This window comes from Halyomorpha halys, unplaced genomic scaffold, assembly GCF_000696795.3.
Source record: "Halyomorpha halys isolate HHAL.00 unplaced genomic scaffold, Hhal_1.1 Scaffold604.1, whole genome shotgun sequence".
Classification (NCBI taxonomy): Eukaryota; Metazoa; Arthropoda; class Insecta; order Hemiptera; family Pentatomidae; genus Halyomorpha; species Halyomorpha halys.
The window spans coordinates 186,181-202,149 of NW_027105224.1; the positions used below are offsets into that span (position 1 = coordinate 186,181).

General features: G+C 29.2%; 1 protein-coding gene across 1 annotated transcript in view; it reads left to right on the top strand.

The window, feature by feature from the left end:
- Positions 1-15,969, top strand: part of LOC106684716 (anoctamin-1) — a gene marked incomplete in the record, with an annotated part of 26,002 nt that overhangs the window by 5,164 nt on the left and 4,869 nt on the right. The window contains 11 exon segments of the mRNA XM_067049466.1: positions 2,469-2,620; positions 2,739-2,910; positions 3,276-3,508; positions 4,736-4,896; positions 9,165-9,216; positions 10,185-10,374; positions 11,886-12,050; positions 12,135-12,338; positions 12,687-12,784; positions 13,939-14,075; positions 14,146-14,351. Of these exon segments, the coding sequence (XP_066905567.1) occupies positions 2,469-2,620; positions 2,739-2,910; positions 3,276-3,508; positions 4,736-4,896; positions 9,165-9,216; positions 10,185-10,374; positions 11,886-12,050; positions 12,135-12,338; positions 12,687-12,784; positions 13,939-14,075; positions 14,146-14,351 (1,770 nt within the window).

Genomic DNA, 15,969 nt, shown 5'->3' on the forward strand with positions numbered 1-15,969 from the left:
TATATTCAATTACAATTGATTCTCCCTCCCTCTGTTCTCTAATATTACAGTTTTTAATTACTACTGATATAAACGATTAAATAAAATAATGAAGTAGTATTTTCGTTCTATTTATGACTTGGTCTGAGTTCTCCAACTGTTTCTAGCTAACCGTTTTGGATTTTCATTTATTCTTGACACTTGATCATATAGCATACGGATTGAGATCATCATCAACTTTAATCGTTTTATGAATATTCTTGATTTTCTTGATAAATTCATGTAGCTCACAATTTTTTTTTTCAAACAATTCCGATAGTTGTTTTCTCCTTTCTTCACTTGAAGTGTTAGTTGCTACAGTGGCCAAATGATCCACTCTAGCAGCACGGCGGTTGCTGGATAACACCACCAGCATTCTCAGATGCCGGCACTGGTCAGACCCCCACGGGCATTAATCGGACCCCCTGTATCATAAGGTTTGTCAGTTTTATGTGATTTACCACGTTTGGTTTATTATCCGGGGTTCCTTCCCTTACCCTGTATAAGAGAGGTATTTTATTTCCCTCCTGCCCTCTATTTCTAGCGAGCATTCCCCTATTCACCATTTGGTGACCTGCCACAAATGAGTTTCAGAGTACGCACGTGTGTGTATGCATTCATTTGTATAAAAAAAAATATATATATAAATTATTCAAAAAGAAAAAAAAATATGAAAACAAAATGAGAATAGATAAATATGTGGAAGACTAAAGAAAATGTAAACATAGAAACGATTAAGATGGCAGTCAATTCCTTTTATTGTGGTACTCAGACGAAGTCCCAAACATTTTAAATATTCTTTTTTTTTTTTAAATTATAAAGTAGTAACATAAAGATATAAACATAAGGAGCTATGGAGTTATATAAGGAAAACTATATTAAACATTTTTAATTAGTATTTAAATAATCTATGTGCAGTTAGTTTTTATTATTGATTTATTGTTGCATTGTTTTATGGATATTGTAGAACTCTGAAGAAAAATGAGTATTTTGAAACATCAGTGAATCCTAGACATTTTTAAATAAACAAAAAGAGGATAGGAAAAAACCTGAAATATTCATATTTAAAGTAAATTTTAATTAAAAATATTCTGTAGTATTTTTCTGTCCACACCCCTATGCATCAAAACATTCATTGGCATCCTTTGATTTAAAAAAATTCAAGTTCAAATTGTTTGATTATTCAGAGTTCAAGTTCAAATTTAATAGCTTTTAAAAATAATAAGTATTATTTGGAAAAAATTGAAGTAAAATTTTTATTTTTTTTTTAGTACAATTTTTAGCATTCCCAATGGTTGTGTGGTAAACAAGAACTCATGTTTCTAGGGTGCGGTAAAAACGGGAGCTGAAGTATATTATGACTATCATTTTAGATAATAATAATATTTCCTTGTTTAATCACTCCTGCACTTTAACTGTTTAACCACACAAGTAACCACTCCTGCATGGATTACCATTGAAAAGTGGAAGACGAAAACTAGCAAAAAATTCTACTGTAACCTAAAAATATTTTACTTTTATGAACTGCCTATCAAATTAAAAAAAAAAAAAGAAATAAAGAAACTTAGTGAATTTGCTCTTCTTGAATGGACCACCCTATTTAGAAATAGAAAAACTCCCATATTAAATTATATAAAACATGGGCGATGATATAAGACCTGATAAGAGAAAAAAACAGGCAATATGTTGGACATGTATATAGTATATATGGGTATTCATGATATTGTGTTAAATGTAAAATGTTTCACCATGTTAAATTTTATAAGTATAGGATTGTGAGCAGCTCTATTTAAACGAATAAGAGCTCCTTATAATCTTTCCTTCTAAAACTTCATGTTATTGTTTACTTCTAAGTTTTGATTAAAGTAATTTATTACAACATGCCTAAATTGAGTGAAAAGTGAAAGTTTGGCCACTGAGTGTCTTGTTGATTTACTAACTTGTGGAGATGCGAATCAAGATGAGCTAATTGATGACTGTCATTACATCATTATTGTTGTCATCCATAGCTTTATTAGTAATAAATATATCCAAAACAATACTAACACAATCGAGACGCAAACTATGAGCAAGTAACCTAACATGATAAAAAAGAAAATGATGACAAGCTCATTTGCTCTGTTGCATAATGTTATTCTCTATTTAACAGACTTAGTAACAGACTCAACCATATTATATGGTTTTAACATGGTAAACTGAAGATCATGAATACCCCTATATATTTTGAATGTGTATACTGGGCATTATGTGTTTTAAGGTCAAATTGAAGGAAGATAATCATTCCATTGGTTGCCAATGGTTGGTACCAGATGTTTGAAGAGATGTAATCTTAGCTGTTTAGAGTTATCCGTATTTTCAGGATAAAAATAAATATGATGCTGCTTTTAATAAAATTTTTTTTTGTTTTGTCTTCCACGTTTTATTTAAAAATAATTTATTTAACAATTTAGGCAGATCCTATAAAACACGACCATGGAATATCAGATGTGTTCCATAAAGCTTCCAATTCAATCATGGAAAAGTTTATTTATGTAGACAAGAACATATTTCCTGATCGGAGGCATCGATTTACTGCAATTTACAGTCGGGATAAAGAATATTTGTGAGTAGTTTGTGTTAATATAAATTTTCTTTATTTTTCCCTCTACCAATGTTTTTGTTTTTTATAATTGTTCTTATCTATTAAAAATATAATTTTTAAATGAATTAATTAATTTTAGGTTTGACATCCTGTCTCCAAATTTTTTTACTCAGGCTGTCCGTTCAAGAATTGTTCAATTTATTTTGGATAGGACTTTTTTTGGTGAACCCACTTCGAGTGATATGTTCGTATTTGGCATAGAAAGGCTGCTTAGCGATGTTGTGTACACAGCCGCCTACCCTTTACATGATGTAAGTTAGAATTTTTTTAATTTTTCATGTTTATTTGTATTTAAAGGGATTAAATAAAATAAAAAATGTTTTTCTATCAATATTCATTACTGCATAATTATTTCTATTGCTCATTTTCATTTCTTCTATTTTTTAATTCAAGCTTATGTATTAGAATTTGAGCTTAATTACTTGCTCTAATAAAAATTAAAATTCTTTGCCAACTGTAGAAAAACATCGCTCTTTGTTATCTTAAGTCTGGCTCTAATTAGAAATTTAAAAGCAAACAAAAAGTGATAATTTAGTGAAATGACTAGATTAGAAGTATAAGTATTTTAAACCTGAGTATTGTTATTTTCCCCTTCTTACTTTGCTTTTATTTTTAGGGAGATTTGTACACTGAAGGAACTATGAGGCATACATTGTTAACTGAGTGGGCCTCAGTAAACAAGTGGTATAGGTATCAGCCTGTTGATTATGTGAGAGAATATTTTGGTGTCAAAATTGGACTCTATTTCACCTGGCTTGGATTTTATACTCATATGCTTTTTCCTGCTTCGATTGTGGGACTTGTGTGTTTCATTTTTAGTTGGTCGACATTAGATGAAAATCAACCGAGGTAAATTGTTGTATTTTTGTTGATTAAGGATTGCATCTTTTAATAAACATTGTTTGTAATCGATATTCTCATTTGTTTATTCATGTATGAATAAAAAACGACTTCGTTATGGGACACAAATTTTCTTAAATAAATTTAATCCTTTGTCATTAGACAATGGTTGACAATCCACAGCTTTTGATACTTTGATAATTTTAAATATATATTACAGACAGTAATTATAACATTGGGAGAAGATAATTGTAGGTGCTGTCGATCCCCTCTGACCATCTTCTCATATTGAATCCATAGTCAACAATAAACACTTTATTAGTAATTATAATAACCATTATTTTTACCAGAAGAATAATTTTTCCTTTGTCCTCAGTATTATGTATTTTCAAAAAATTTTATCTAAATTCTTTACTCTAAAGTTAATTAGCTTAAAATTGAAGGATGGTGAATGTACTTAATATATTATTTATATCCAGAGGTGGGTAAAAGTTTGCTAAGGATTAAACTATGACTAAATTGTCATTGATGCAATTTTTATAATGGTTCATTAATAAATAAAAGTGGTATCCATTGCAATTTAGTTATAGTTTTATTTATAACTAACTTTTGCCCAGCTCTGTTTTATCTTTCCTGAAATCTAATTCCTTAATTAGAAATAGTAAAATCAAGACATAGCTAACAACAGTTAACATTCACAAATTTCTTGGCATTCTTAAAATCACATTAATGTCATGAAATTTGACATTGACAGTTGTAAGTCATTAGAAAATAGTTTATTAAAAAATCATCCAAATTATGTGAACCAATTTTCACTTACCCGAACCTATCAAAATCCAATATTTTTTATTTTGAGTTATCCTACACAAATACAAAATAAAATGTATTTGTTCTATATTCCCTTTGAATAGATTTTACATTTTTAGATCAACATAAATGCTGTTAACATAAACATGTTGGCTGCCAAAAATATCACTATCCCAGAGGCCTTTTGTTCATGGCTTCCAACCCCCTTCTGAAAGTGGAAATAATTAAATTAAAAATCTAGGGATTGCTAAAAAAGAAGTATTTTGAACTTGAAAGTTGATTAAATATAATGCATTAATGCATATAATGCATTTGATAAGAAAGGAATGATTGGAAAAGTAGCTTTATGTTTTATTTTTAGGCGATTATCTTATTATTTGTTTCATTTATTCTATTTTTACACATGATTAATTATTTGATCTGTTTTAGCCATGATATCTGTGATGGGAAACTTAATGTGAAAATGTGTCCTTTATGTGATAAATTCTGTGATTACTGGGATCTTGAAGACACCTGCTTTCATTCTAAAATTACATATCTTTTTGATAACTACACAACTGTATTCTTTGCTGTTTTTATGTCAGTTTGGGGTAAGTTAATTTGTATTTGTTTATAATACGTATAATTCATTTTTTTTTTTTAAATTTATCAACTGTGTAATTTTCTCATTGGAACCACGATTGATTGCATAAATGTTATTCAATTAAAAAAAAAAAATGAATGGAAAATGACAAATTTATTTTGTGCATAACAAATGCATGCTCAATTTTATATTAGTTTCTAATTATAGGTACCTAGATTTAAAGCAGTGTTCCCACTAAACAAACAATGGATAAACATTTTTCATTGAACGTTTTCTTCAAGTTTTAACAAACATTTTTTGTTTGATGTGGGTGTTTCCCAAAGAAATATCTCATCTATTCTTCTTAAGTTTAATTCAGATACCAATAACTAGATTTAATCTTTCTTCTGTCTTGAACATAGTGGAAATTGTGTTTATGCACTGTAATAAAATATAAATTAATTTATGGATATAGTGCTGAACCACGTGATGTTCCTTTAAAAAACGCAATTATTTAACTATCGGATGCATTATTTTATGTGTGGGCTGGATTAGGACTGTTTTTGGACTAAAACAATATTTCTTTCAAGACAAATGAACAAAAAAATGTTTTGATATTTTCTAACATCACTACTGATGCCCAATGTTAAAAAAAAAAATCACAATTCACTTCTCACTCTGACTCAATAATATCACCATTTCAAGCTAAACATACATTTTTTTCTGAATCAGTTTGTAAAGTTCTAAACATATGTTTAGATTGATATGAAACATCTTAAAGTTTTTTTTTCCTTAACTAACATGTTTGCCTAGTGGGGACATGGCTTAAGAGAAACAGTAACAGATATTTTATTGAATTGATCTATGGATAAAACCTGCAAATATTTCAGTATGACATAGAAGGAAATGATTTTTAAAATTATAATTTTTTTTTAATAATAATAAATAGACTATTGAGGTTTCTTGAACTGTTATCGGCCTTGTTAGATTTTCTTCAATCTTCAAGGTTTCTGTTTGTTCCTTGCCATTAATATCTTTACTGTTTGCTCTATTGATTTCGAAAGAATTCTTTCTTAATATAATTTTACAGTTTTTGTGTGCTAAATTACTACTTTACTCAATCCACATTTATTTGATTGCTATGTGCAGTAATTAAATTATTTTTCTTTTTGACTTAGCAATATATTAGATGAAATTTGTGTGGCATAGACTTCCAGTCACTTTTATAAAGTTAGTTTTTAACATCTGCTTGTTCCAGTTTTATTATTCTTTACTTTCTAGTTTTCCTAATTTGGTGCAGTGAACAACTTACCCTTCAGATGATTAAAATTTATCCTGGACCATTATCAACTTATTCTTTTCTAATAATTTTTTCTTTAGATTATTAAGCTCCCAAATTTAAACTTACTTTTTTTGGTTTTCTCATTAATTACATCTCTTTAATAGCTTGTCACTTTTCAGTGGATAGAGATTTGGCTATTTTTATATCCGTATTTTGGAAAAATACTCTCTGATATTTCCTCAAAAATAATGTTTAACCTTATTAAATAAAAATCTTCAAGGAAAAAAGAAATTATGATTTAATCAAAAATAGTTCTAAACAAAACCGTTGATTTTTTTCCATAACATACTTATTTATTATTTAATGATTGCTATGTGGTATTGTTGTAGAAAATAGGTTTTATTATTTTGTTTATAAAATAAAACGGTTGATGGCGACACTGCTCTGGCATGGGATAGCTTCGTGTCCCTTGGGGCCAGAACAGTCTGTCGTGGCGTCTATTGGTAAAAACACACTCTTGTTGTCTTTGTTCATAAAATCCTCTCTAAATTCCACAACAATTTGGTTTTGGTTCCACAACAAGCAGAGCGTGGTTTAGTGCATAAAAGGGTTGAGTAACGAGAGGAATTTACGTATATTGACGAATACATAAGCTTTGTGATTTTGTTTAAGACTAACTGCCGAAATCAAAACACAAAGGACATAGATGCTGCTGGATTCAACATAGAAAAACTTGTTGCACAAAATTGCTGGATCTGGTCAATGAAAATTGAAGTGTATTTAGAAGCAAAAGACCTATACGAAGAAATTATTGAAAAAGATCTGCCGACTGAAGAAAAGGCTGCTTGGGAAAAACAAAACAAACAGGTACTCGCTGTTATTATTTTAACGGTCAAAGACGATATATTGCCATTAATTAAAGGTGAAAAAAGTGCAAAAATGGTTTGGGAGAAATTAAGAGAGAGGTTTGAGGGCTTTCCTAAAGAAAAAGTGATGGATTCAATGTTTGACCTTGCCTAAATTAGGAAAAACAAAGGTGAAACATTGGATGAATATCTTATGAGGTTTCATTGTTTAGTTCAGGAGATAGCTCAACTGGGTAAATCCCTAACAGACAGAGAATCAGTAAGATATATCATTGGAAGAAGGCTTATCACTCTATTATGTTCCTGTTGATGACAAAATAGCTATGAAGCTATTTTGGTAAATAGGAATATTAAATTTAGTTAAGTAAGGCAAATGCCTTTATCATTTGAAAGAAGGAATAACCTTCATAGGAATGAACAAGCATTAAAAACACATCATAAAAGGTCAAACCTTTGTCTAAAAGCCTGCTTTATTTTTAAAAAACCAGGTCACCTAAAAAAGGAATGCTGGTTTAACAAAGAAAATAATGGATGACACAGGAGAAATGGACCCTTGGATATGCAAAAGCCTCAACCAAGAAGACAGCATAGAGCATCTTTGGCTAAAGAATTTGCCTTAAGCGCTATTACCAGGGATGATAAGTATCTGGAGGAGAAAGGATCTGAAGAAACAATAATTTGAAAAGGAAAGTAAAGTCATCCTTTCCCAGGAAGGAATAATCGAAGAGAGTGATAAACACTCCAAAGATAAAGTTCCTACACCGAAAGAACAAGTGACATCTGATCAACAATAAACATTAAATGATGAAGAATCTGGTTGTGAATCCAAGGCTCCTAAACTATTGGCTGATGTTGAACATGAAGATACTAGAAAATCAGTTAAATTTAAGTTAAATTGTGATTCAGGTCCTGATGGTAATCGTGATGAAGTGTTGAAGAAAATAAAAGTAACAAATGAAAAAACTAAAGAAGAAGAAAGTAAGAATTATACTCATAGCAAGAAAAAGAAAAAACTCAAAAAGAAAAGGGGATGCATCGATTATTGTTAAACCTTCTATTGAACCAAATGTTCATAATGACATTAAAGGGGATTTTGGTGAACATTATAATCCTGACTATGAAAAGTCTGGATGCAGTTGAAAGAAGAGAAGTCCAAATCATCAACAAAAGACAGAAGACCCGTTGGGGGTGTGTGAACCTAAGACTTGATGAAGTGTTTTGCGAATCATTAAATAATATAGAGTGATGCAATAAAGTTAAAAATAAAATAAGGTAATAAATAAAAGGAAATAATTAAACATATATTAGGAAGGAAATTGTTGTAGAAAATAGTAATGTAAAATAAAACGGTAGATGGCGACACTGCTCTGGTATGGGATAGCTTTGCGTCACTTGGGGCTAGAACAGTCTGTCGTGGCGTCTATCGGTAAAAACGCATCCTCCTTGTCTTTGTTTATAAAACCTTCCCTAAATTCCACAACAGGTATGTCTTTAAGATTTAAAATAAAAATTTATTTAAATCTATATTACTACAACTTATTGTTATTGATTGTGCCTAAAATAATACTAATTATTGTAGGTTACTATATAGTATTAGTTATAAAATTATAAAATGGAAGTCATTATTTTTGGTCTTATCTTTGCTAATAACAGTGAACTCTAAAAATAAGTATTTAATTACTTATTAGAAATTATATGTTAAGTCAAAGTTTCTGATCAAGATTTTTGCTCAATTCGCTCTTGAAGTTACTTTTGTCAAAAATAATAATTTCATAATACCATTTGCATTTTTAAATTTCTTTGAACAACTGAATAGAATAAGGTATTAGGTAGAACACATGGAGAAATAAAAAAGGTTTAGATAATGTTTGTGCATAACTTTCAGGCATGTGTTAATGTTTGATAAAAAAATAATTAAACAATCAATTTGGTCTTTTTATATTTCCTCAGAGGAAATAATAGCTTAATGAAGTTTATGAAAAGGTTTAAGTAAAAGAGTTTCATAATTTTCTCGAAGATTTTTTATAAAATGTTTATGATGAAATTTTTATAAAATATTTGGAGGTTTTAAGTTTGTGTGTTCTGCGTACTGTTCCTTATTTCAGCTTCATTCCTTTGTGAAGTTAAACCTTAAATTTTTGTTTTTAGCAGTGACCTTCTTAGAGCTCTGGAAAAGGTACAGTGCTGAAATGACTCATCGGTGAGAACCTCTTGTCAATAAGGGCTGAATTTGATAATTAATTTTGTTTTTTGTTTTTTACCCTCCCTCAATTGTCATCTTTAGTTGAAGTTGATTTATTTTCCTTTTAATCGTGTATAAATTGTTTCTTATGGTTTGAAACTCTAACACCGCTTGTTTCTTTTGTTTTGGTTTTTCTTAATTTTGGGCATGTTTGATCAAAATATTTCTGTTTTATGAACAGATACAGCTGCTGGAGCATATATTTCATATTGAATTTTTATTATATACAAAGATTTTCTCATCCAAAAACTGCTGTATTTTATTTGCCACATTGCTTTTTTAATATTAGTGCACCTTTTAACATAGTATATTAAAATTGTATATAAATTCTGTGATTATTTACATTTGTACATTGTTTTCACCCTCAAACTTTAATTAAATATTAGTACTTAAGAATTTAAAATTACATATTCAACCAATTTATCAGTATATTTTTCTTATCTTTGTCAAAGGAACGATATCATGGTCCTTTTAGTTCTTTTTTGTTTGAAAATATTAAAATAATTTGTTAAGGAATATTTTTAAATACATTTAATATGATCTTTGATCTATTGATAAAACATCTAAAGATAATGTATTGTTTTAAAAAAAATTGTATGGTTATGCTATTAAAAGCACTCTGAATGTTGAACTAAATGTTCTGCATTTTGAATTGTAAACTATCTGAACCATTTGGCCTTTTCAGTTTAATTTGCTACATGTTTAAAAAAATAAAATAGTAATTGTCACAGATACCAATGAAGGACTTAAGGAACAATTATTGTTATTACATAATTCTCAACTATACTCCATTTTTAGGCCCGGTATTGTGAGCTCTGTGTCCAAAGGCCTGAACGATGTGTTTTTTTTTTTTTCTGTGAATATATTAATTGTATTAAATTCATGACTCGATAGATATTAGTAAAATATAATTTTAATTTTGTTAGTTGGGACTTGACTGGATTTGATTGTCAAGAAGAACAACCACGCCCTCAGTACCTGGCGAGAGTTGAAAGACTGAAAACTAGATCAAAACCCAAAATAAACGTAATTACTGGTGTAATTGAAAGGAAAGTACCGTTTTGGACAATACGTTTCCCCGCCACCATCCTCAGTTTTTCTATTGTTCTACTACTGGTAAATAGCATTAATAAATAGTTTTACGTAATGATAATTTAATATTATAAAATTTAATTTAATTAGTTTTTTATTAATATGTTAGATAGTTGCCAAATAATAGCTTTGGTAACCATAATTACTTTAAACATAAACTTAAACGTCTTTAATGTCTTTCAATTACCGGTAAACTGGGGTTTGTTTGTGTCATACTGGATAACTTTAGGAAAGACAGAGTTTTGGATGGATCTAAAGTTCATACTACTGTACATGCTATCAGAAAATAACTATAAAAAGTACTTATATATTTTTCTAACCTCTTACTACCTCTTTTCTAACCTGGTACTAGGTCCAGAAGAGCAGCTTGTTTTCCTGCCTTGTAGGTAACCTAGGTAATAGGTAAAAAAGGTTGTCATTTTAGATAGATTATATTTAGGAACCAATAGTGGCACAGTTATTGGGAGACAAATCTCCATTTCCATGCCAAAGAAAGGTAGATATTTTGAAATACATGTTCATTATTTATTGTTCTATAATGTTTATAATTAAATTAGGAACATTAAAAAAAAAAATACATTTTATGAAAATTAGGAGTTTTGGGAAAGAAGTAATTTTGGGACACTTCGGAAGCTATTGCACGATGAAATTCATGTAAGAAATATGTGAATGGAAAGACTTTAAGAAATGTCATTAGCTTGAAATCGGTTCGTTAAGTGGAGCTCGATAATGGTCCTGGGTACCTGAATAAATGGAAGACAAATTGGATCTATATCATCCTACAGTAACTGAATCATTTCAATATAGCACAAATTAAGACTTAAAACAATTAGCTGAGGACTCTTTTGTGTTAGTGAATTATTAAGTTGTTCTACTTTCATTGACAGATATGAATAAAAAAAAAAAAAGATTCATTAAGCATCCATTAAGCACCATGGTGAAAAGTGACAGTAATGGAAAATGGCAAAGAGAGACAAGTTAATGACTCATTGATAAATATTAGTCACCGCAATATTTATTTTGTAAAAGAGCTGAGGTACTATCGGGAACTTTAGGCCAATTTTTTTATATTTTTTTCACCTGGAGAAAAAAATGGATTTTTTGTATGGATTATGGTAAACTTTTGTTAAATGTACTATATTCATATTGGATATTGGAACCTATCTTTAGTAGTTTACTATTTATTAAAATAAAAATGGAATTGTTTTTAAAATATTGACTTACAATATTTAAAAATTATAGCCAAAGTGTAAAACTCTGCTAAAGTTACCTCTATTTATGGTATCTTCATAACAGTTACACCAATACAGTTTCTGCTCTTGACATATTTATCCTCAATCTCTTTCTTATCTATTACTACCCAAATTCTCTAATTTTAATTTAACTTTATAAATTTTCTTTTTTTATTTTTTAGGTGGATCTTTTTACATATTCAAACTCTTAATTTTTTCTTATGAGCGTACTTTGATTATATTTTCTATTTATTTTCGATAGATGGACTAATCGTAAATTCTTAACTATTCATTTCTTCCTAGGTGACCTTAGCATTAGCGGCAGTGCTAGGAGTAGTTCTGTATCGAATGTCTGTTTTAGCAGCACTCAGTGTTTACGGTGGCATTGACATTTCATCCTATGCCATCATATTTACTACAACAACAGCTGCAATAATCAATCTCGTTTGTATTGTCATATTCCATTGGGTATGTTTTTCCATCAATAATTATTTTCTGATAAAGAGGTACTTTCAATCTTTCTCTAATAAACTACATAATTTTACGTCATAGATGTATTCTTGGCTCGCAGAATATTTGACTGAATTAGAAATGCATCGGACTCAGACAGAATTTGACGATTCTCTCACTCTGAAAATGTATCTTCTTGAATTCATAAATTATTATGCTTCTATATTTTATATTGCATTTTGTAAAGGAAAATTAGTTGGATATCCAGCAAAATATAATCGACTGTTTGGTTATCGCCAAGAAGAGGTAAGGACATAGACGCTTATATATTAATTTTCTTTCAAGCTTTTAGTTATTAGATTAAGATATAAAATATTTTTAGATCAATTTGTTCATACTTATCACTTGAAAATTTACACTTAATAATTTTTTTTGGCAGTAATACTTCAGTGTAGGTCTCCTGAAATTTGTTCATTTTCCAGCATTAATCCGTACACATAATAAAACTCTTTTTTGCATGTAACCTAAATCTGCTTTGTCCTGAGGATATCTTTATAATCTATTTTTTTCATCTTTCTAAACTTTCCTAAGATTCAGATTTTCATAACATCAACCAAAAATAAATTTCAATGTATACCTTATATCTGGTTTCAGTGTGGCCCTGGTGGTTGCCTTTTAGAACTATGTATTCAACTCAGTATAATTATGGTTGGAAAACAAGCTATGAATACTATTCTTGAAATGGTTCAACCGTAAGTAGAAGGGAATGTTTGTTTTTGTTTATAATTCTTTGATATAAAGCTCTATAATTATTTTTTTTTATATATGATACTTTTTATTTATTGATAGATATTACAGTATGCTGTGGCATATTGTGGGCAATAGTTAATAGTGATGAATGATCACATTCATACTAAAATAAAATAATAATAAAAATAAATAAATAAATGAAAAAAAAGCACATAAAAATAAATAAAATCTCTCTTAAAATATATGCACACAAAGAATAAAGAAAATGAACATAAACAAACTATGTGCATGAAAAAATAAATAAATAAATAAAATAATAATATAATCTCTTAAAGCTCTATAATTATGGGGTTGGAAAACAGGTAATAAATACTATTCTTGAAATGGTTCAACCGTAAGTAGAAGTGAATATTCATAATTCTTTAATGTAAAGGTCTATAATTTTTTATTATAATCTTTATTATGCTTTTCTTTCATGAATATTTGTTATGACTGAGAGAAAAACACTTAACTCATAGAGTCCAATGTCATTGGAATCCCACAAGGCATAGTGTGATTGATTGCTCTTTTTATTTCAGTTATATAGTTTAACACCATTAGATAGGCTCCCCAGATTAAAGTTGACTGATACCATGTGTTATGATTCCCTTCCATATCATTTACTTCCTGTTCCTATAAAATATTGTAAAGAATAAATAAATATTTATGTACTCACTTTCTGTTTCTTTTACATACTATTTCCATTTATCAGTTTTCACCTTATTAATATTTTATACAAAGAGTTTAGAAGGGAACAGAACGTTTGTTGTCAATTGTCCTTCAGCCAGTGGTAAAAAGAAAATAAATAAATAAATTTCTAAGATCAGTAAAACAAAATAACTGCCTTTGAGGCTTAGCCATTTTTAATTATGTATAATTTTTTATTCATTTTTACATTTACATGATGTAGCTTAAAATGATTTCTATAACACATAAATGTTGGTTGTATAGAATGAGAAATATGATTAAATGCTGTTACTTCTCATAAGATTAATGTGTAATTTGGTTTTAAATGATTAATTCACATCAATAAATTATTTTTAGTTATTAAACTGAATGTTTAAGTGATTTATTTTTTACTTTTTCCAAGTGATTAATTTTATTGAATTTTTTAAAGGATGGTCTACAAATGGTGGAAGAAAAGAACTATTAAAAGAAAACGTTCTGAAGGTAAAAAAATGCCTCAGTGGGAAAAAGATTATGAACTTGTGGAGTGGGGTCATCATGCATTATTTCCCGAATACTTGGAAATGGGTAAGAGGATACCATATTTAATAAATGCTATCAAAGAATTTCAGGTATTATATTGTGTTTTACATTTTAGTTCTACAATATGGATTTGTCACTATCTTTGTATCCGCATTCCCATTGGCACCACTTTTTGCTCTGGTAAATAATATCCTAGAAATGAGGCTAGACGCCAAAAAATTACTGATGTATCACAGACGTCCAGTTGCCCAACGTGTACGAAATATTGGAATATGGTTTCGAATTCTTGATTCCATTAGCAAACTAGCAGTTGTCACTAATGTAAGTTTGTTAAAAGCTGTCAATTTTTATTAAGCTTTCTAACATGCAAAGGAAATTAAATTGTGGGAGTGTTCATTTAAATCAGGAGTGGCCAACTTTTCAGTCTATAAAATCTACTTTTTATCTTGAAAGTCTGTCATGACCGACTTACATAAGCGTAGTTTAAGGGGTTTGAAACGCATACTATATTTATACACTGCAGTATAAGGTGCATTCCAGTGAGGTATGGGTATAAGAAAATATGTGTTCAAAACAATTTTTTATTTTTTAAATCACATATTGAGTTTTCGAAATATAGACTCATGAAGAAAATAAATTTCCAGACCCAACTTTTGATAGCAGTATTCCGTACATGTGGTACCTAAAAAATTTGATTTTCTGACACTTGTTCATGATTGATTTTTACTTACTTTTATCAATTTCAATGTATAAGTTGAACTATTTGTTCGTATATGAAAAAGTTGTTATAAAAATGCACAGTAAGATTGATAATTTGATTTCAATATTTCACTTTCATGTTTTTGTTTTTTTTGGGGCCAGGAAAATTTATCATGAAAGAATATTATGACTTACCGTTTGCTAATCTGTCAATAGCTCGCTGAGTACACCTCAAATATTTATATGTATGTATAGTTATAGATATACGGCTTATCTACGTACTTACGTAAAAACAACAATAATTATTTAAAGGGCCAAAAAACTCACGTCCAGGGTAATTAAAAGAACATGGATAATTATTAATTAGTAGCTATGGATAAAGACAGATTTAGAATTTACTTTGTTGTCTTAACATTAATGGAAAGACTGAGTTTGCTTGTCTCTATCTAAGGAATTATAATTAGGTGTATATCCTGACAAAGATAATAATAATGAGTTCACGCATTGAGTCCCGAGACAAGTGTAACACGTAAGTCAAAATATATTGTACTGTATGGGTTGTGTCAGGTTGTCAAAATTCTAGGAATTTATGACCTTTGCAAATCCCCAGAGTGCATTAAACTATTGCTAGAAAGTTTTGTCTTCTACAAGTACAAAGAATTTCACCACAGACATTGACCAAAATTGGGCTTGCGATCGACTTGTTGGCCATCCCTGATCTAAATAATTATATTTATTCAGTTTTAAAAGTTATTAAGCATTTCCGTTTCTGCTATTCCAACAATACGCGGAAGTATTTATTGTGATTTTCTATCTTTTGAAGTACAGTGCGAATTTGAAGATGAGAGTGCGTAGAAAGTAGCTCATCTTCTTTAATCCTTTGAATTAGTTTCCTTTCCATGGGCTGGCTACCTGTCCACTGGAATTCTGAGTAGACTTTTCAATTATTAAGGCTTGTGCTCCAGATGGATTATAATATAAGTGGTAGATTAAAAGTATAGCTTAATTATGTTTCTCTTCCCATCCTTTGTATCTTTATAAAATATTCTCATTAAAATTTTATGTTAACAGTTGTTTCATTAAAATATTTGTGAACCTATAACTATTTTAAGTATATATGTATATATAGTTGACCGTAAAAATTGATATATAGGAAGATGGTCAGGGTTGCGGTCAAAAGTGAAACAAAAATAGTTTACAACTATTTTATTTTCCAACGTTTCGCCCCACTTTGCAGGGC